Source organism: Setaria italica, chromosome IV (assembly GCF_000263155.2).
Source record: "Setaria italica strain Yugu1 chromosome IV, Setaria_italica_v2.0, whole genome shotgun sequence".
NCBI classification, from domain to species: Eukaryota; Viridiplantae; Streptophyta; class Magnoliopsida; order Poales; family Poaceae; genus Setaria; species Setaria italica.
In genome coordinates this window covers 1,642,329-1,663,199 of record NC_028453.1, presented here as the reverse complement: position 1 = coordinate 1,663,199, position 20,871 = coordinate 1,642,329, and the positions used below count along the sequence as shown (strand labels likewise).

Sequence of the window (20,871 nt, the reverse complement as noted above, 5' to 3'; positions counted from 1 at the left end):
GGCGGCCCCCGATTCGAGTGGCGAGGCAAAGCACAAACACGAACATCTCGAGAGAGATAGAGAGAGAGACCTTTTTGGAGATAAGGAAGGATCGGCGGAAGGAGATGGCGGTGACGATCACGTCCGTGAAGGCGAGGCAGATCTTCGACAGCCGCGGCAACCCCACCGTCGAGGTACGTGGTGAGATCGATCGAGGGGAAAGGGCTCCCAAATTTGAGCCGATTTGGTTGTGTTTTCGATGGCGTGGTGTCGTTGCGCTGAAGGGTTTTTTACCGTCCGAATCTGTGGATTGATTGGTTGTGCTGTGTGTACAGGTGGACGTGGGTCTGAGCGACGGCAGCTTCGCGAGGGGGGCCGTGCCCAGCGGCGCATCCACTGGTACGTGTGTTCTGATCCACCCTGCATGACACGAGAGTGCTCTGTTTCGCTGCGATGATGCTTGCATCGCTTGATGTGGGGCGAATTTTTTGGTGAAATTTACTCGATGCTGTGGTTGTGTGGCAATAAACGGTGCGTTTTGATTGGCTGCTTCGGTCCTGCATGCGGCGTGGCTTATATTCATTTTTTTAGTAAATACAGTAGGGGATGCCCTACTGTGGTAAATATATTGAAATAGTGTTAAAAAAAACTGTACAGGAAGAAAGAAAAGAGGTTAGAAAAGATCAAGAAGAAGAAAGGTGAAAACGACATCTAAGAAAAAGATAGCACGAGAGTTATTTAGCGGAAGGAAGCTAGAAAAGGAGCTCTTTTATCCCTTTTCAATATGTGAGGTCAAGGGTGCCTTTGGTTAGGATTTTGGGACTGTTTTGCTTCTTAAAAGTCAATCAAAAGGCTACCTAACTCATAGGTGCTTTGGGCAAAAGCAGATTTCTCCTCAGTACAAAATCCACTGCCTCTCAGCTCCTGCTTCCTCCTCCTCTCCCAGCCGCGGCGGCCCTCCTCTCCCAGCCGCCACCGGAGGTGCACCTCCTCCTCCTCTCCTAGCCGGCGGTGCCGGCGCTCCTCCTCCTCCTCTCCCAGCCGACGGCGGTGCCCCTCCTCCTCCTCCTCTTCCGGCCGCGGCACCCCTCTCCGCGCCCACCACCGTGATGCCGTGGAGAGGGAGGAGGAGGAGCATGGGAGGTGGGGTGGAGCAGTGGAGAGACCGGAGAAAGGTCCGCTCGTCAGTGAGAGAGGAAGAGGGGGACTATGAATGACATGTGGGGTCCGCTCGCTATTTTTTTCAAAAGCTACAGCTGTTCCACCAAACGGCTTTTCCATAGCTCACACCTCACAGCTACTTTTTCACAGCTCAAAGGTTACAACTATTTTTTCAAAAGTCACAGCTCAACCAAATACACCCTAAATTGGCTGGGACCGGAGGCGTGCGTGGTTGTTTTTGCTGGATTTGAATGGTATATTCTAATTGTTGTTGTCGAGTCTGTTCTGCAGCTCTGCGCTGCTATGATGCTGGATGCCTATTTGGAACGCTAGTGCTTTTACTATAGGAATTGAAATACTTCCTGTAAAATTTCTGTCTTCAGGCTTTATAAAAAGCAACTTCGATTCAAGTATAGAGCTTAAAATTGCTTAGAAAACATGTCAGCAGAATCATCACCGTCATGACATGGTGAGCTGATCTGAAAATTTCTAACTGTGTGGATCTGTTAATGAAACAGAAGACGACTTCTACTTTTGAACGCTACAAGTATGCTTTCCATATAATATAATTTATTTATCCATTGATCTTAATTAAGCTATACCTCTCTGAAACATACTTCAATCGTCAAGTATAAGCATGATGTTGTTTTCAAATAATACAGAAAGAATGCACTGCCATTGAGACCATGGCTGAAGAGTACTTGTCTTATGGTTCATGAAACAGATTTATGTGTGATACCATGCCATGTTTGATCATCTTGACACGTTAGCAATATGACTTCTTGCAGTATGTCAGCTTTCGCTCTAGCCACCATTTTTTCACATTTTGAAGAAGAGTGGCTTCTGTTGTTGACTCAAAGTTCCACATGCATTCTTTACATCTATATGCAGAATTTTGACTCTTTATTTTTGGAAAATTGGCCTCAGGAATATATGAGGCCTTGGAGTTGAGGGATGGAGGATCTGATTATCTTGGCAAGGGTGTTCTTAAGGTTAGTTGACCTGCCAATTGTTCCATTCATTGTGAGTGCATTATATTAGCACTATACGCCCATCTTGTATTTGCAATAAATTGATTAGTGAAACCCATTTGAAGCACTTTCAGTACAAGCGGAATCAGTTGAGTAAGTGTTGCTAGGTAGCCTGTGGCTTAAAGTTTGCTTCCACAGTTGACCTGTGGTTGCAACCATTCTGTTTTTTATGGGTTGTTTTCTCTGTTCACATTGGACTAATAAGTTGAATTATCTTTTGTTAGGCCGTGAACAATGTAAATAGCATTATTGGACCAGCAATTATTGGAAAGGTATGCATCTCAATTCTCAAGTGAGATTATTTCATTGATGTGAACCCAAAACACATGATAGCTAGCTTACCAGTGAATTGTGCTCCAGGACCCCACTGAGCAGGTTGACATTGACAACTTCATGGTTCAGCAGCTTGATGGAACCTCCAACGACTGGGGCTGGTGTAAACAAAAGGTAAGGAGGAGATACTTATGTTCATAAACTTGACTTGCATCTTGCACTATTCTTACTGATTTCCTTTCATGTTGCTTTGAATCTACAAAGCTTGGAGCAAATGCTATTCTTGCTGTGTCACTTGCTGTGTGCAAAGCTGGAGCCATGGTGAAGAAGATTCCTCTTTACCAGGTCTGTCAATGTTGCAACCATGATTCATATTATGTTTGTATACACAATTTAGAAGGTTCTGAAAGTCTACATATTGGCAGCACATTGCAAATCTTGCTGGAAACAAAACTCTGGTGCTGCCTGTACCTGCTTTTAATGTGATCAATGGAGGATCGCATGCTGGAAACAAGCTTGCCATGCAGGTAGCTTAGTTTCAGAAATGTAATTTTCTCAACACATGCTTCAACTATCCTCTCTGAACATTTTTAACTGAAACAGGAGTTCATGATCCTCCCAACCGGTGCCTCCTCATTCAAGGAGGCCATGAAGATGGGAGTTGAGGTGTACCACCACCTGAAGGTGAGCAACTAATGCATTTATTGATGTATCTTAAGTCTGGACCCTTGGGAGTGTGTAGTCAGAATGTAGCTTCTGTATGCAGAGCATAATCAAGAAGAAGTATGGTCAAGATGCCACAAATGTTGGGGATGAAGGTGGCTTTGCACCTAACATTCAGGTAATGTCCATACGCTTTCCCATGCTGCTGCCATAGGCAGGCACAAAAATTGCTACTTGTATTAAAAATAATCATAGCATTCATTTGTCTAACAATCCAATTGCTATCAACCAATGTATGCAGGAAAACAAAGAGGGCCTTGAGCTGTTGAAGGCAGCTATAGAAAAGGCTGGATACACTGGAAAGGTATCCCCTCTCTTCTCTACTCTGCTCACAATTCAACCTTTGCATATTGTTAATTCAACTCATCTATGGCAGGTGGTCATTGGAATGGATGTTGCTGCTTCTGAATTCTTTAGTGAGAAGGATAAGACTTATGATCTTAACTTCAAGGAGGATGTGAGAACTGCAATTTATTATTATGCTTTTATTTACTCATATGCCTATGATAATAAATGACTCTTTATTTATATTAATGTGCATTAACTTTTGTGCGCAGAACAACGATGGTTCAAACAAAATTTCAGGAGACAGCCTGAAAGATCTGTACAAGTCCTTCGTTTCTGAGTACCCTATTGTCTCCATCGAAGACCCGTTTGACCAGGATGACTGGTCCACCTATGCCAAACTCACTGATGAGATTGGACAGCAAGTGCAGATTGTAGGAGATGATCTTCTTGTTACTAATCCCACCGTAAGTAACACTTAGTGAATTGATTTTCCTACTAATCCTTGCAAAATACAATTTTTGACATTACCTGCTTGACCTGTACAGAGGGTTGCCAAGGCCATCAGTGAGAAGACCTGCAATGCTCTTCTATTGAAGGTAGAATCATTGCTATTTTCTATTACAAATATTTTCCTGGGTATGAATTACCTGTATTGTTAGTGACTTAACTACTGACTAATGCCATCACTACACGGTGACAGGTGAATCAAATCGGCTCGGTGACTGAGAGTATTGAGGCTGTTAGAATGTCCAAGCGTGCTGGATGGGGAGTGATGGCGAGCCACAGGAGGTAGGCGTTGTAGTGCTTTCTGCACTTTTCAAAACTTAGCATTCCAATTTGATCTGTTTCACTTATGTATCTTCTCTTTGTGCAGTGGTGAGACAGAGGACACCTTCATTGCTGACCTCTCAGTTGGCCTGTCTACGGTACTGCTGTCAACTAACCTAGTAACATACACATCAGACACTTGTGAATATTATCTTCACTCGTAACATCGTTCCCATGTATTGATTTCAGGGTCAAATCAAGACAGGAGCCCCCTGCCGTTCTGAGCGCCTGGCCAAATACAACCAGGTGAGCACTTGCGCAAGGCTTCTTGGAAGTTCCTCTTGGTTACTGAAACCATGCGAAGCATTTCCAAACCTGGTTAGAGTCTGTATTCTGAACAAACATTGCCATTGCCCGTTTGCAATTGCAGCTGCTCAGGATCGAGGAAGAGCTCGGTGCCGCGGCCATCTATGCCGGAGAAAATTTCAGGGCACCAGTGGAGCCGTACTAAACCCTGCCAGCTTAGAACCTGGAGAGGATGAGCATGTGTTCTGGTGTTTTCGGTGCAGGGTCATTTTGATACGAGTCTGTACAAGTAAAATAAGGGTAGGTTCTTGTGTACCATGAGAGCTTGCTGGGTCATTTGCTTACGTCATATCACCAATGGCTGGACTATTTCATACTAGTGGTGGTTTTGTCGCGGGATAAAAAATGTCTACATTTTTTTTTTTGAGCTGGTCACTGAGTGGCGATCTGCACTCGTCGTAGTGTTGCTGTCCAAACTGAATTCTTGTTTTTTTTTTATGTCAAAAAGCTGTGTTTTGCCGAATGCGAGCTTCTGTACTCCGTTGAACCATTTTGTACTCCGTTGAACCATTTTCGCGAATACAGAATGGAACCGTTGCAGTCGCAGTCCATCGATTCATTGCTAGCGTGAATACTACGGCTGGGCAAACCATGAGTGCCGGGGACCTGAGCTGTAGAATCAGCAAATGTGCTTCCAATAGACGACAGAGGACAGACTAGGGATTCCAATAGACGACAGACTAGGGATGACAGTGACATCAGATATGGATGTAGGGAACAGGCCAGCAGTGAAGGCTAAACAAAGATGAACCATCAAACATGATGTTAAAAAAAAAGAAGAAGAGGCCAACTCAAATTTATGCACAAATCTGTGGAACTTGCAGTGCTCCTTTGCTTCATGAGAGCTGATGCACAGTCCAATTCAACAAATAGCGATGGCGGCTCATGATAAACATGGTAACAGTAGGAGCTTCACTAGATTGAGCAACAAACAGCACGGCATGCCAACCTTACTGTTGGGGCCTTGGGGGGCATGTTGTCTATTTGCCTCACTGAACTAGAAAACCTACATTCAACCCGTTGATTCAAGTTAACACATGAAATCGATGGCATAGTCAGCCTGCCATGGGGCGGTGTTGCCTAACTAATGATTGCAAGACCAGAATGAGCTACCACAGCAATTTTGTCAGCCTACTCGTCCTCCTCCGACAATACACTCCAGATCATCCTGCAGAGAAACACCATACGTGGTGATTAGTTTCTCATGTGCTAGTTGCAGACCTGCAATAACTGTCAAAAATAGAGGTAGCCATTATATCCTTACCAGAACAAGGACAGGAATAGGAGAACGATGAGACTGACTATCTTGAAAAGACGTCGCTTCTTCTCACGACCAAGTTGATTAAATATCTCCGTCACATCTACTAAATGTTGCCGCCGCTGGTACCTGCAAAGGCCATAAAACATATGAACTTATTCATTGCAAATGCTGGAAGTAAACTGGATTGTCGCTTGCTCGAAGTAGTTCAATAATTAGTTCATGGTTACTGTCTTAACACCCAGAAAAGGTCCTGAAAACTGGACAGCTTAGTAACCACAAACAGCAAGGAGAAACTACATCAACTATATCAAATGCTAATAATCATTGACATGGTACTGTATCTTTTGTTGCAGTTGCTTTTTGCACCTTTTCTGTGGCTTAGGCAGTTAGGGGAATGAAAAAGGAATCTTCTAAGCTTTACAAGTCTACCAAAGGTAAGGTTTAGGTTGGCTGCAAAAGAGGTCTTCTTTTCTTCTCAGATGAGGTACTCTATTTTTGGTCAGACATACAAATTATGTTTTCTTCATGCTAATTGCTTGCAGAGCATGGTCACTTTGAAGACATATGTGATTCCATCCAACTGTGTTATATTTATAGGCTATTCACTAAATGCATTCTAGACTTTCCCATACCAAATAGCATATATCACCAGCAGTGCAACCTAACCTGTTCAACTAAAACAGGGTATATACACATGTTCACAGTTTGTTAGATCACTCACTAAGCACAACCAACGTATGTTCAACAAAACAGAACAAGAGGTAAAGCACAAGTGAATGATTTAATTTATTACCTATGTAAAACCGTGCCCTACACACATTAAAAATTTTATGCTTCCTAATTAGTGCTATTAACAAAAGGTGTTAAGTTTGTAGCACTTTGAGCCAGTTAGTGAGCATATGAGTAGCATTTTCCATTTGGGTTAAAAATATACAAAAAAAATATCTGTGGTACCCCCTGAATCAAGTAACCGTATTCAGGATGTCATGTGCAAAGTACCAAGATTAGAGTTAGAAGCAGCAGACACAAGACCTTGACATATGTTTTTTTTTCCAATCCAAGAATTTGTGACTCAACAGCACAAAAATAGATAAATTAGTTCAGAGCACCTATTTCCTCTTTTCTATTGGTTCTCAGTATGACTAGCCAGCACAACACATTTTCCAACTTTCGACTGCCGCTTCACTCTATCCATATTAGGTTGATAATTTAGCAACAATGCACAATCAACAAGATGCTGACTCCATGATTTCACATTACTAAAGCCTACAGGATCATATTAGTTGTTTTAAAAGGTAGTTACGAGAAAAGCGGCACTTACAGCGTATAATTGTAGTACACCATTGGGACAGAAAGCAAGAACATCGCCCAATGCCCAGATAAGAGGAACAATACGCTCAGAAGTGCTTGTAATATGAATTCTGGCATAACCACTTTATTTATTCGAGAGGATGAATCAAACGGGTTGATATAGTCAAACTCAAGATCTGCCAAGCACATCAACTGCAAAAACAAGCGGAAGAACCAAATTATTAGGGATAATTCAGGCTGAGCATGCTTGTCGGTAAAAAAACGTGAGAAGAAAAACCATCCAAATTCGTCCAAAGGCAACATCTGCAAGGCTAGAAAGCCTACTAAGTATGAACCTGGTGTAAATTCCTACCAAAGGTCAAAAATTGTACACAAAACAAAAATATATGCATCAGAGATCTGACAAATACATCGCGCATCAATCACCAACCAGTTGGAACCATCACTAGAACACAAGAACATCGCAACCACATCCTGATTCCTCCTACACCAGCCAAATTGAAACTAAAAACTAAATCATTCGGATTAGCTACTCGCTCCAGACCTAATCCACTGAAAATTCGACCGAAATGACATGTAAATCCGCCACCCACTCTCTACACATCCGCTTCAATTTCGCGAGGAATTGGCCAGAGAAAGATCCTACAGAAGTCCAGGCGCGGCTAGGGATGCGGAGCGCCGGGGGCGGGGCTGACCTGGTAGATGACGAGCACGATGAGCGCGACGACGAGGAAGAACGCGGTGAGCCACACGAAGACCATCTCTGCCTTCTCCCAACGACCTGGCCCTCCGGGCGGCGCGGATGCCTCGCTCTCGCTTTCTCTAGGGTGGAAGGCGTCGCCGGAACCCTAGCGGAGCACCGTGGCGCCGCTGCGGCCGCCGGCGAGGTGGTCGGGGGGCGGGGGCGGGGGCGGTGAGCTGGAACGCGTGGGGTGGAAGGCGAGCGGGTCGGTCGGTCAGTCAGATGCGCAGTTTGCGAGGGGTTGCACCGCACGTGATAGCTAGTACCCTTTTTAATCTACCCTGTTAACCTTTTAATACACCAGTCGGATGTCATGAATGAATGATAGATCGGCACTGCTAGGACATCCGATCCGTTGCAGCATGAAGAAAGGCAGGATGCAACATCAGAATTTACCTTGTGCAACCTAAAAGGACAATGGTTTACTAAGAAAATTTCTCACCATAATAAATGAAGATGTTTCATGCAACTTACAATCCAAATCTCCATATTTTAGTCAAAGAAATGCAACTCTGCAAATTAGCTGTTGAAATATCAAAAACACAACATGCAACATCAACAAGAAGTCTACCATTTCATATCGATTTTTGCAACATTGGCACACAGTCAAACTAGAGATTGTCAAAATTGCTGGCTAGGCGTGTAGCGCATAAGCTCTTGAGACCCAGCTTGAGCTCACCGGTGGGCTTGCGCTTCAATTTGGCAATGGAGTCATCAGTAGGCACGAGCTTTCCGCTGCTCCGCTTCGCCATGACGTCGAGCATCCTACGGAGGAGCTCCGTAGCTCAGGTGGATAGCAACACCGTAGCCTATGAGCATTGAGGGTAACGCCCACCGCGTAGGCTGCTTGTCGCGGCCGCCGGTGCGCTGCACGACCTCCGTGTGGCGGTGCATCTAGAGCTCGCTGAATTCACCAAACTACTCGAAAAAGAATGGAGAAAAAGAGAACGGTTGGGGAAGAAGGAAGGGAAGTGACAAGCGAGGTTCTATGTTGGGGTCCGCTCACGTGGAGAAAAAAAAGAAGGAGCAGAGGACGCGTCGTCGCGTGGACAGCAGCCGGTGCGCCCGAATTTTTTTTAACTGCGTCGGACGCACGTATGATAACATCACCGTTTTTGCTATCTTTTATATCATTTCTTCTCTTTACCTTAAGTGTTTGCCGGGGGCCGACCCATAAATCGGCCATGGCCCGGGCTTAACTAGTGTATGCCGTCGGTGTCCATGCAGAAAGATCAAATCACGAAGGAAGCGAGCCAGCAGACAGAACGTTTTGTGAACTAGCATGATGTATTAGCCCGCTGAGACTCTTTTTCTTGAGTAAAGACCACACAACTTCAAACTTCACTAGAACTCAATAGCCTCTACGTGCATGATTGTGAAGGGGGGATTAGAGGGTTGGATCCGCCCTCGGACCGTGTTTGTATAACTTTGCCAATCAAGCGGCTCATGAGTAGTTCACGAGCTAGCTCGTTAAGAAAATGAGTTCAAATTGAGGACGTGTTTGATCCTGGAGCTAAGTTTAGTCCGTGTCACATCGGATATTCGGATGCTAATTAGGAGGACTAAACATGAGCTAATTACAAAACTAATTGCAGAACACCTAGGCTAAATCGCGAGATGAATCTATTAAGCCTAATTAATCCATGATTAGCAAATATTTACTGTAGCACCATATTGTCAAATCATGAACTAATTTGGCTTAATAGATTCGTCTTGCGATTTAGCCTAGGGGTTGTGAAATTGGTTTTGTAATTAGTCTATATTTAATGCTCCTAATTAGTGTTCAAACATTCGATGTGACAGGGACTAAAATTTAGGTCGGGGATCCGAACACCCCCTGAATCTTAGCTCCGTTCGTTAAGAAAACCGAGCCAAAACTATAAACGAGCATCGAGTTTTTCTGGCAGCTCTACGCCCACCGGTATTCTCAGCAGAACCATTAGAAAAAAAGAGGAGGGCATGCAAATTGCCATCATGGACATGCCGGAGCCCGGAAGTGACATGCAAATTGCCATCCGGGTGAGCTAAGGCATAAGCAGCTGCATCCAGCATCCGTGCCCTCCATCTCTGGCATCGATCGAACTATATATATATAGAGAGAGAAAAAAAAGAATAAGCAGAGAAAAGTTCCACACGAGAACACGCCCGTTGAGTACAAAATATGAGAGGTAAACGAAGACGTCTTGAGGCTGTGGCCGGATAGCGGCCTTGCGTTTGCCAGAGCCGAGCGTTGCCATTTCCTGCCGCACGTTGAGGAGTCGAAGCACGACTCGCTCTCTCCACACTGTCCGACTCTTCAGCAGATCCATCCCAAACTGGCAGCTGCGCTGATCCGGTGCCACAAAGTAGTCAGACACGATGAATTCGGGAAAATCGCAGGAGGATACAAGCTTTGACCTGATTAATCTTACACCAGTATTAAGCAGTAGTGCTAATTACTGCGGTAAAAGTACAGATCAAGCAGGGTCTATAAGAAAAACCACAAGTTTTAAGCAATGGCATCCGACACATGGTGGCATCAGTGTACATCTAGTCGCACCATAATCATATAATATGATCTGAAATTGAAATGCCCTTGCAATATAATTTAATTGCATCCCTCACACAAAAAAGACAAAGAAACTAAAACCCGAATATCCAAATAAAATAAAGCCTTTTTTTTCACATAAAGCCGCGGCAATTGAATTCGCAGGCCGAGTCGATCGCTCACGACGCGCCGCGCCGCCGAACAACCGAGACGACGCCCGCGCGCTCGCGCGGCAGAGCAGACAACTGGCTCGGGTGTCGGGTGCTTGCCACGGCCGCTCCGCTCACATCACATGGGGGCCACCGGCCGGCCGGAAACGGCGGACGACACGCTCGCACCAGTTGAATCCATGGCCATGGCAGGGCCGACACGTTTTCACGGCTCCATGCCGCCGCCGCTGAACCACCACTAGCCAGCGTCAGGTAAACAATGAATGGCCAGCGTCCCGAGTTTGAGCACAACTCAGGTGATGTGAAGAACAGAGGCCACACCACACAGCAATAACCAACCGAGCTCTACTCAGTTCGCAGATGACATTCGTGTTGCAAAAAAGTAGAAAAGCTGAAGCTTTTTACATGGAGGCAGACGACACACGCCGGGAAACCGACACGGCGAGCCCTCGCGGTCTGTGGCCAGAGCAACGAAACGAGCATTCGCTGATGGCGATCGCAGCGGGAAACTGCCGGCGCGCGGCGCGTCGTGTACTCGTGCGCGCGCGCTTGACTACTTCTGGTAGCGATTAGCGAAACCGGCCGGGCACACGCGGCGTCGCGTGATACACGACACGCACGAAGCCTGCCCACAACTCCCCGCTGCAGGTCCATCCATTCCATGACCGACACGTCTCGCGAGTCCAGGCCAGGGCGCCGCCGCTGCGTCGGCGTGCGGGAGCCACTAGCAAGCGTCAGGTAAACAGAGGCCAGGAAATAGCTTGAGCACAACAACTCACATGAGAACAACATGTCCACCCGTTCTCTACAAAGTTTAGTTTCAGAAGGCAAATGAAGGTGCCTCGACCTGCTGATCAAGATCGACTTGACGTTACTGCTACTAGTTTACAACGGCGGCGACGCATGTGCTCGATGGAATCAGAAGCTCAAGCAGAGGCTGCGGATCTCCGGGCGCAGAGGAAGAAGTTGCGAGACCCCAGATCCAGCACCTTCTCCTCGGGCCTCAAACCTGTCCAAAATCCCCCAAGAACCAAGATCGATCAGTTTTGAAACTAGGGCAATTTATAATTCAGATTTCAAGAACGAGCATTCAAGCTTGAGTTTGCCCGTGCACGTACTCTCGAGGGAGTACTTGGAGAAATGCAGCTCGAACCCGTCGGCCGCGTCGCCGCCGTCCGCCGCGCCCCCGGGGTGCTGGTGGATCGGCGGGCGGCGGCCCTCGCGGACGTAGGCCGCGACGGCGGCGCGCACGAGGTCGGCCACGGTGGCGTCGGCGCTCAGCACCAGGTGCACGGGCCACAGGCTCCGGTCCACCGTCACGTTCACCAGCAGCCGCGTCAGCCGCCTGTCCGCCTCCGGCGCGGTCGCGCCCGCGCCCTCGGCGGCCACGCGCAGCGGCGCCACGCTCTCCAGCAGGTGGTGGAGGCAGTGCGGGTGCTCCGCTGCCGCTGGGTCCCCGCCGCCGCCCCGGTGCGCCAGCGCCTGCGTCGAGCCGCTCGCCGGCATGGCTGGCGTTGGTTGGAGATGGCCGGGAACGCGAGATGGATCGAGATGAGCTGAAGCTGAGGTCGTGTGTGCAGGTGCTGTGGTGGTGGAGGTGAGGGTGGGCGCGGGAAGATATAGGCGTAGGAGAAGATAGATACGTGTTGGGCAGGGAGATATTGTTTGATTCGTTGGGCAGGCACGGCTGATCGATGGTCGCAGTCACCGAGTGACGCAGCTGAGCAGAGATGATGTGTATCTCATCCACGTGGGCTGGGTCTGGGCTGCAGCCGATACCAGATACCTGCAGCCTGCGTCCGTCCGTGGCCAATTGAGTGATGGCTTCATGATGGGACGAGACACGGTTTAAAGGTATCATACTAATTAGAAGTATTATATAGTCTAATTACAAAACTAATTGCACAGATTGAGTCTAATTCGCGAGACGAATCTATTAAACCTAATTAGTCCATGATTTGACAATGCTACAGTAACCATTTACTAATGATGAATTAATTAGTTTTAATAGATTCATCTCGCGAATTAAATTCCATCTACGCAATTAGTTTTATAATTAGTTCATGTTTAGTCCTTCTAATTACTATCCGAACATACAATGTGATTCTGCTAAAATTTAGCATCTTATATAAACACCCCTAAGCTACGTGGCCGGTTGATTAACCAGCTCGTCACAGTGAGTTACTGCACGTAATAATTCATTGCATGGCCACAGAATCATCAGCAGATAGTGTTGATTCCTCAACAACAAGAGAGAGAGAGAGAGATGTGTGTTGCAGAAAGAAGCTTGGACTCTGCGCTCTCGCGTGTGGAACCTTCATGGGAGGGGAGGACGGGACGGGACGGGACGTGCCACGAGGCCATCTAGCGGCAGTAGGCTCGTGCCCGCCGGTGAAGCGTTACCCGGGGGAGGCGCGGCCTGCCTAACGGTCTACGGCGGCGAGCGAGGGAACCACCAGTGGCGGGTGGCCGAGGAGGAGACGAGCGAGACGCCTCTGATTGCCCGAACCGCTCGCGTCGCGCTCGCGCCGAACGGGCCTTGTCCTTTCCCGTCGCCTCTCGCAACGGAATGGATGGATGCCGTTGCTTTCCTTTTATTGCCCCACCCCCTCCGGCGGGATGGCCCCGACTTCTCTCGAACGGTGTCGAACCTGCCGTGGGTTTGCACGGAGTTCGGTTCGCAGTTCTGCACGGGACACCCAAGTGCAGCAGGCACCATGTCCGGCGGCTGTGGGCTCTGGCCACGTCCTGCTGCTTCGATTCCATCTCGGCAGCTCTCGAGTCGTGAATCCTGCGGACGGTTCTCGAGCAAGCATTGGGCCACGTCGCCCCGAATTCCTAACCGTCAGATCTTATATCCAGCGTGGAAAACGGCGCATGAGCGGAGCCGTTCTCCGTCCATCTTCTCGATGCTTCACGCGGCGTCCGCCCCGCGCGGCCGGCGGCGCGGCCAAAAACCCCCGCTGCAATCGCGAACGTGCGCGGCCTCCGCCGCCGGGGCTCAAGGACCCAGGAACCAGGCGGCCGATTCAGGAATTCTTGGGCGCCTTGCTAGCTAGCCCTCTACTCACTGCTGCAGCGGTGCACGGAACTGCACAGCTCGCGGTACGTATGGCTTCCTCCCAGGCGCTGCTGAACTCAAACACGGCAGCAACATCCCTGGCACAACAGCCTCCTCTTCTGTCCCTATCCGGTCATAGTGAGCTCACAGGTAACTGTTCCCGTGCTCATCCCCTTTTTGTTTCAGTTCACTTATTTTTTATGAATGGGGTTGAATGCATGATGAGTAAGGATGTGCATTGGTTCCAGTTTCGCTCCTGATTACATTGGCAGATTATTTCAATACTCAGGGTTAATATTTTTGTCATACAGAGCACTTGTCTATCTGTTCGTTTGAAGCAAGTTGGGGCTTAAAATGTATGTCTACTAAGTATGATAAATGGGAAGAAGAATGGTATGGATGTGTTTGTTGATTTGAGGTGAACGGCATGAAGTTTAAGATGAAAATCACTTAAATAACATGCTCATAGGACATGCACACCATGTGCTCGATAGTTTGCCTACGAGGGCTGATGTTGCTTATTCTTCTCAGTTCTCCCCCATGTCCCTTGCAGTTGCAGCCTTGCAGGGTGCAGGTTGCTGGAGATGGCAGATATAGCAGCGAGTGACCGGGTTATCTACTATATGGTGTACAAAACATATTTCAATAATTGTTCCATCCTGCTTAGTGCTCATAACAAATGCATTGATTAGAATGACTTCCAAAATAATAATTACTATTCGGAACATCATTTAGTAATCAACCATGGACTCATCGATTGACTCCTCTATTTGGTAATCAACCACCTTTCATATGCAGTACCTGCTAATTCTGTTATACATAAGATAAAGCAAGCCAGATGCCTCTAGATAAAGTGGTCAAATAGTGAAGTGGTACTGATACCTGATAATTACATTTAGAGTATGTTTTCAAGCAAAGATTCAATATGAGATGAACTTGACATGTTAAAAACTTGTGTGATTTTAATGTCACTGGTGATACATCAGTACGAACTCCTTTATGATGTATCCTATATTAATTTTTTTTCTAAAAGTTTTTATATAAACCTTCAGCCCATACTTATATATTTAGGATACTTTCCATGTGAAAGGAATTGAAAATATGATGCTGTACACACCAATTGCTGATGCCTAATAACTGACAAGAGAAATGAGCTTTAAGTTGGAAGTGTTTCTTATACCTAATTTAAAGTGACTGATTAAGATAAGTTATATTAAAAATGTGTCACGGCCACTAATTTTGCAAAGTTTAGTTTTTATACAATCCTATTTTCCAGCGCTGTAGTTTGTCATGGTACTGCCAGTGTTGCTCTTGTCATTATCAGAAATACAGCATAGGTGTAGGTGAGCAGTTCCTATGTACAAATATTTTGCTATTTCTTCAGGTATCATTGCCCAATATTTTAAGCTTAAAAGTATTCATGAACCTCAGATCCATATATAGCAAGGAGCTGACCGTTTCATATGATATCTGTGTTAGAATATAGGACATTGCCATCTTCAAAACCCAAAACTGAATAAGCTCCACATTTACTTTTGTTTACTCAATTTTGCTGTCTTAAAACAAATTAAAATTGTATTAAGGCAATTTAAGATTTCCACTATAAGTGCTTAATCATTTTTTCCTTGCCACCGATTTGAGAATTAATAACCGTCCATCAGCAAAACACGGGATACTAATCAGATTGTTTTTTATTAGCCAACCTGTTGTGTTCCCAAGTATGTTACTTCATAGGTACGTGCCAGATTATCATGCAATTTCACAACTTTATAGCATGAGTACATCTCTAACATAGTATTTTCATGATTACAGGGAGGTCCCCAGCTTCGATCGATACCCGGAAGAAGACTTAAAACAGGCAAACACTACATCTGAATCACTTGGGATGTAACTTTGAAGCTCAGTGCCTTATTGCTTACCTTCAGCCTAATAAGATGTATGATGTATCAGTAATCTGTAGTAGACAACGAATTTGGACAGCACGGTGATGTATAAACTAGGTTACATGTTTTTGTTGAGCGGTCATGCATCCCCTCCATATGTTGAGCTCTTGACAGGCTTTAGTCAAATCGAAATCAGAAATTACAATGATCACGCTGGTCTAATCAGAAATTTCTAGTATCGACCTTAGATTTTCTTTCCCATTCCAAATCGGGAAGAAACGAAACTATTTTTTTCCCCAAAAAAACAAAAGGTATACTACTACGGTACAGTACGTAGTTAGTATGTGTGATGGGCCGAAAACATGAAAGCCCCCTAACCGACCGCTTCAGACCACGGCCCATACGATCCAGCCGACCTTTTCACTCCAACTTAACCAATCCGGCCCAGCCCATCCGAAGAGTCCACCCACACGCGCTCCTCTCGCATCTCCGAGCCCCCCCCGACAGGCGACAGGCACCGGTCGCCGCCGGCGCCGCGGCCACTAGGGACTCGCACGGCGCGTCGCGCCCAGCTACTGCGGCAAAGTCAGCGGAGCAGACTACCACCGGCCGCTCGTCTAATCAGGCGCCTCTGCCGGTGCTGTCAGCTGGTTCCCTTCCGTCTTTCGGCTTGGCTTTCGGGGATTGGGGATCCGGCACATCACCGCCGGAAAGGGCTAGCCAGCCATGGCGGCGAGGCAGCCGGCGCCGTCGTCCGCCTCCGCGCAGCCCGCGGCAGGGCTCTCCATGAAGGAGTACCTCAAGAGGTACCAGTCGGGCGCGGGCGCCGACGGGGACCAGAAGAAGGCGAAGAAGAAGACGAAGAAGAAGCCCAAGCCCGCCGCCACCGGGGGAGGCGGCGGGGTGCTCATCGTCGACGAGGACCCTGTCTGGCAGAAGCCCGTGCAGGTGGAGGACGACGAGCCCGCGTCGTCAGGTACGCTGCCCCCCTTCCTGAGCTCCGAAACCCTAGGTTGGAGTGCGAGTTCTGGATGGATTGGTGAGGGATTTTGAATTTGGGGGTTGGGGTTCGTGGCTGCAGGTGACGACAGGCCTCTGGTGGACGAGGACATCGAGGTCAAGCGGATGCGGCGCCTGGAGGCGATACGCGCGGCGCGGCCGTACAACGCCATCGCGGAGGATGGCAGCGGGTGGGTCACCGTGGCCGCCCCGGAGGAGCAGGGTGGTGGTGGGGTGGCCCGCCGCCGCAGGAACGACACGCCGTCGCCGGAGCGGGGAGGTGCTGGGAGGAAGGACCTCTCTCCTCCGCGGCGGCGGCAGCGGCGCGACACACCGTCGCCTGAGCCTGGAGATGCTGCTGGGAGGGATATGTCGCCACCGAGGATGAGGCGGAGGCGCCAGGACACGCCGTCACCAAAGGGAAATGGCGCGGCTGATCAGGATGATATGTCACCGCCACGGAAGTCTAGGCGGCAAGAAGACTCCTCGCCACCAAGGAGACGTGCTCGCAATGACTCCGAGGAGCCCCAGGACCTCGAGCTGCCAAGGAGGCGTGTGAGACATGATTCAGAGGATCCTCAGGACCTCTCGCTGCCACGGAGGCGTAGACATGATTCGGAGGAGCCCCAGGACATGCTGCCACCACGGAGGCGCACGAGGCATGATTCCGAGGAGCCTCAGGACATGTCGCCACCACGGAGGCGCATGAGGCATGATTCCGAGGAGCCTCAGGACATGTCGCCACCACGAAGGCGCATGAGGCATGACTCAAAGGAGCCCAAAGACACATCCCCACCTCGGCGACCGACATGGCATGACTCAGTGGTGCCAAAAGATTTGTCACCACCACGAAGGAGGAAGCACCAGGACGCTACAAAGGTGGATGATCTGTCGCCTCCAAGAAGGAGAAATTTGGGGCGAAGTCCAGAGGATGGGGACATTTTTCCACCAAGGAAGGGTCGCAAATTTGCATCAGATGATTTATCTCCTCCTCGTAAGGAGAGAGATCTTTCTCCCCCAAGGAAGGGTAAAAAGGAAGGAGCCCCAAAACAGGCGAGGAAAGCTGGACTGATGACAGCAGAGGAAGTTAAAGAGGACATCAGAAAGATCAAGGAGGATGAGATGCTCATGTGAGTGACGACTACACATCTAAGAATAGAGATGCTTGCCCATTGGTGTAGATTTGTAATATATTTATTTGTTGTTTTGCTATTAGGTTCGCAGGGCAGGATCCCTCATTGGTCGGGAAAGGGGCAAAGGCTGTATTCCGAGATAAGGAAGGTACGGTGTAGGCAGTATGCACAGCTTGTTTTGGTTATTTTATTGTCTGTTTACCATATAGCCGTGCTAGTTTCTTGGGTTAACATTGTTTGTGATGTTTGTCAGGGAAGCGGATAAGTGAAGAAGAGATGCTCAAGGCAAAGGACTCTGCGAAGCCGAAGGTAGATAGATGTTTCTTCTTGAATCTCTATATTCTAGTCATCTGTGTCTTTATCTGACAGTGTGTATATTCTATGGTTCATGGAATTTCTATTGTGGTTCAACCATACAGTTATATAGATTGGTGAACAAAATTTTCCACTATTTATCTATCTTGAGCCTTGACATTGTGTAAATTAGGACATATTTCTTGCATTCTTTTTTTTTTTGAGAAAGTGAATTCTATCATGGAACTTTTCTTTCCTTCCACCAGTACTGTGAAGTGCATTTTTTCTAAGCTCTAAGGGGCTGTTTGGTTGGAGCTAGCAAGCAGCATCTCCACCCCAGGCTGATGAAATCATGCACCTGGGGGCACTGCCTGTGCCCGGCAGCTTTTCCAGGACCCCAAGGAAACAAGCCCCAACTTTCAGCTGTTCATATGAGCGAGAATATACAATAGGATATCGAATTACTGATTAATTGACATATTTGCACAAACTATCCCCACCTAGTGTTATAATCCAAATAGACTTGAAGCTTATCGCTGGTGTTATGACAAATTTATCCTCTCTCATACTAGTTCTAGTTGTAACTATCTCTAATCAAATGAGTTCCTTCTTTTAGCTTTTAATGACCAATGTTGTGCTTATTGGCAGGAAATACATATAGAATGGGGTAAAGGATTGGTGCAGAAACGAGAAGCTGAGGCTAGAGTAAAAGAGCTTGAAGCTGAGAAGAGTAAACCATTTGCTCGAACAAGGTACTTGGCAGATGGTGCCTATCTGTCTTTTTCTCAACTCTTTGTCTAATTAGGTGTATAACTGTATAAACTTCCCCTGTGTATTTAACGCTGAGCTTTTTCTGCTTGTAGAGATGATCCTGAGCTTGATGCTATGCTGAAAGATAGAATCCGATGGGGTGATCCTATGGCTCATCTTGTCAAGGTAACTCTGACTTTTGATTTGGAGTGGCTTGGTTGAACCTGTTGAACACCATTTGTCTATTTCTTTTGAAGAATTGCTGATATTTGTGCTAATGCATTGCAGCACAAAGATCCAGAATATCTTCTTGAAGACTTAGGAGATGACGAGAAGATGAAAGAATCTGGCTTCATAGTTCCCCAAAATATACCTATCCACAGTTGGCTGAAGCGTAGAGTGGATCCTCCTCCAAATCGTTATGGCATAAAACCTGGTCGTCATTGGGATGGCGTGGATCGCAGTAATGGTATGTACCTTACAATGCCTCTATAGCACTATCAATTTTATCTTATAAGCTCATGCAGCATGTAATTGGCGAAAGAGGATCTGGGTTTGAATTTGTGATATGAACACCTTACTGCTGAGGGTCATCTATCACGTATGCAGGCTGGTATTAGTGTATTGTTAAAACAACTGTAGCATGGGCTGCTTCACTTCTCACTTCCGTTGAGCCTTTCTTAATGTTTCTTTTAAGAGAATGTAGTTTTGTTGCATATGTAGATTTGTCATTTTACATGGCTGTGTGCTATTGTAGAGGCCAGAACATTACCATTTTCTAAAAACATGTAGATTAGTCATTTTTTTGAAAGGTTAGATTAGTCATTTTACAAGAGTAGGTGAAACTTCATCGTTGTAACCTGCCTAACAAATCATGTGCTAGGTGTCTGTTACGTCACACAATTAATATGTTCATTGTGCATATCTTGCGGTCTTATCAACACACTTGCTTGTATGATTGTATCCGTGGGTTCTGTTGGCCTTGGCAGAATGTGGCCCTATGCCATTAATGAATGCCAATGGTTAGAGTTATGTCTGTTCGCTTCAGCTTATTTTGCTGGCTTATCAGCCATCAAACAGTGTTTTCCTCTCACAACAAATCAGCCATTTCAGCTTTTCAACCGGCTTATAAGCTGAAGCGAACAGGCCCATTAACATGAGAGCTCTTTACTGTCATTGGCAGAATATTAAATTTCAAACAATATATGTTTGTCTCTGTGAGTTGTTTAAAAGTTGGTTTTTCCTATTAAGGAGTGGGTGAACATGGTTGAAGAGAAGGGAACCTCTGAAAATATTTTCTTTCTGTGTTTTTCGTGTTTATATATGATCTGCACAGCAAATATATCGTGTACATTCAAATTATTGACCTTCTGTCCAATTTGTTGTACAAACTGTTGATAGAAACTGTACTATGAACCTAGCTGTTGTTTCTAAAATCATTTCCCATTTATTTCCAGGATTTGAGAAGGACATGTTCAAGCTAAAGAATGAGAAGCAAGCTATGGAGCAAGAGGCTTATCTTTGGTCCGTCTCAGATATGTGAGCCCGACTGCTGTTCCAACTTCCAAGACATGAATTGTGCAAAGGGGACTACATTGTGGTCGAAAGGAAGAAAACTCTTCAAACGGTTCTTTCACAAAATGTCAAGCTAGTGATGCTGTGCTGGAGTAGCTCGAATATCTCTTTGTTACGTATTTGTTGAAAATCTAGTTCGCATCCACATTTTGTAATGGCTTTGCATTTTGTATTGTGAACGTACATATTGCAAAGACGCATTTTGGTGTAACATATGAGACTTTAGATGGGTCATGGCGCTGGCTGCCCATTCGGTGAGATGAGATGAGATGTTGTTCGACATATTTATTTATTTTACTGGAACACGTTAGATTAGCCAAGTGGCTGCGGCCTCGGCTTTGGCAGCGGGGAGGAATCGTTGTCTGGTGCGGCTGGCGCTAATGTGGATCAAATAGATCGCAGGGATGACCTTTTTTTAGCCTTTTTCGATAGGTATGTTTCATCGGTGAAAAAAATGCATTTTCTCCCCTCGGAATTCACTTCACAACCTTCTTTTGCTTCATGATTATTAAACTTCCGGCGCGCACATTCTATTCTTGGGATTCTGTTAATCCTAACCTGTAATGCTGCTGGATT

General features: G+C 46.7%; 4 protein-coding genes across 4 annotated transcripts; 2 read left to right on the top strand and 2 right to left on the bottom strand.

The window, feature by feature from the left end:
• LOC101769604 (enolase 1) lies at positions 1–5,052 on the top strand. Its single transcript, XM_004964409.4, has 17 exons — positions 1–173; positions 315–378; positions 2,068–2,132; positions 2,396–2,443; positions 2,532–2,618; positions 2,709–2,789; positions 2,870–2,971; positions 3,048–3,128; positions 3,211–3,285; positions 3,409–3,471; positions 3,544–3,624; positions 3,725–3,919; positions 4,001–4,051; positions 4,156–4,244; positions 4,330–4,381; positions 4,473–4,529; positions 4,654–5,052. The coding sequence occupies exons 1-17, from the start codon at positions 105–107 to the stop codon at positions 4,732–4,734; spliced, it is 1,341 nt and encodes a 446-aa protein (XP_004964466.1). The 5' UTR covers positions 1–104; the 3' UTR covers positions 4,735–5,052.
• A 302-nt stretch (positions 5,053–5,354) lies between these two features.
• On the bottom strand, positions 5,355–8,146 carry LOC101769195 (protein cornichon homolog 4). The gene is made up of 4 exons (XM_004964405.4): positions 7,857–8,146; positions 7,172–7,353; positions 5,854–5,976; positions 5,355–5,757 (listed from the first exon to the last, which is right to left on the bottom strand). Exons 1-4 carry the CDS (start codon positions 7,920–7,922, stop codon positions 5,721–5,723), a joined length of 408 nt encoding a protein of 135 aa, XP_004964462.1. The 5' UTR covers positions 7,923–8,146; the 3' UTR covers positions 5,355–5,720.
• Positions 8,147–11,357: 3,211 nt separating this feature from the next.
• On the bottom strand, positions 11,358–12,214 carry LOC101768783 (uncharacterized protein At4g22758). Its single transcript, XM_004964404.3, has 2 exons — positions 11,719–12,214; positions 11,358–11,609 (listed from the first exon to the last, which is right to left on the bottom strand). Exons 1-2 carry the CDS (start codon positions 12,104–12,106, stop codon positions 11,527–11,529), a joined length of 471 nt encoding a protein of 156 aa, XP_004964461.1. The 5' UTR covers positions 12,107–12,214; the 3' UTR covers positions 11,358–11,526.
• Positions 12,215–16,002: 3,788 nt separating this feature from the next.
• LOC101767982 (BUD13 homolog) lies at positions 16,003–20,579 on the top strand. The gene is made up of 8 exons (XM_004964402.3): positions 16,003–16,520; positions 16,626–17,673; positions 17,760–17,824; positions 17,930–17,985; positions 18,619–18,722; positions 18,834–18,906; positions 19,009–19,189; positions 20,178–20,579. Exons 1-8 carry the CDS (start codon positions 16,271–16,273, stop codon positions 20,261–20,263), a joined length of 1,863 nt encoding a protein of 620 aa, XP_004964459.1. The 5' UTR covers positions 16,003–16,270; the 3' UTR covers positions 20,264–20,579.
• The last annotated feature ends 292 nt before the right edge of the window (positions 20,580–20,871 follow it).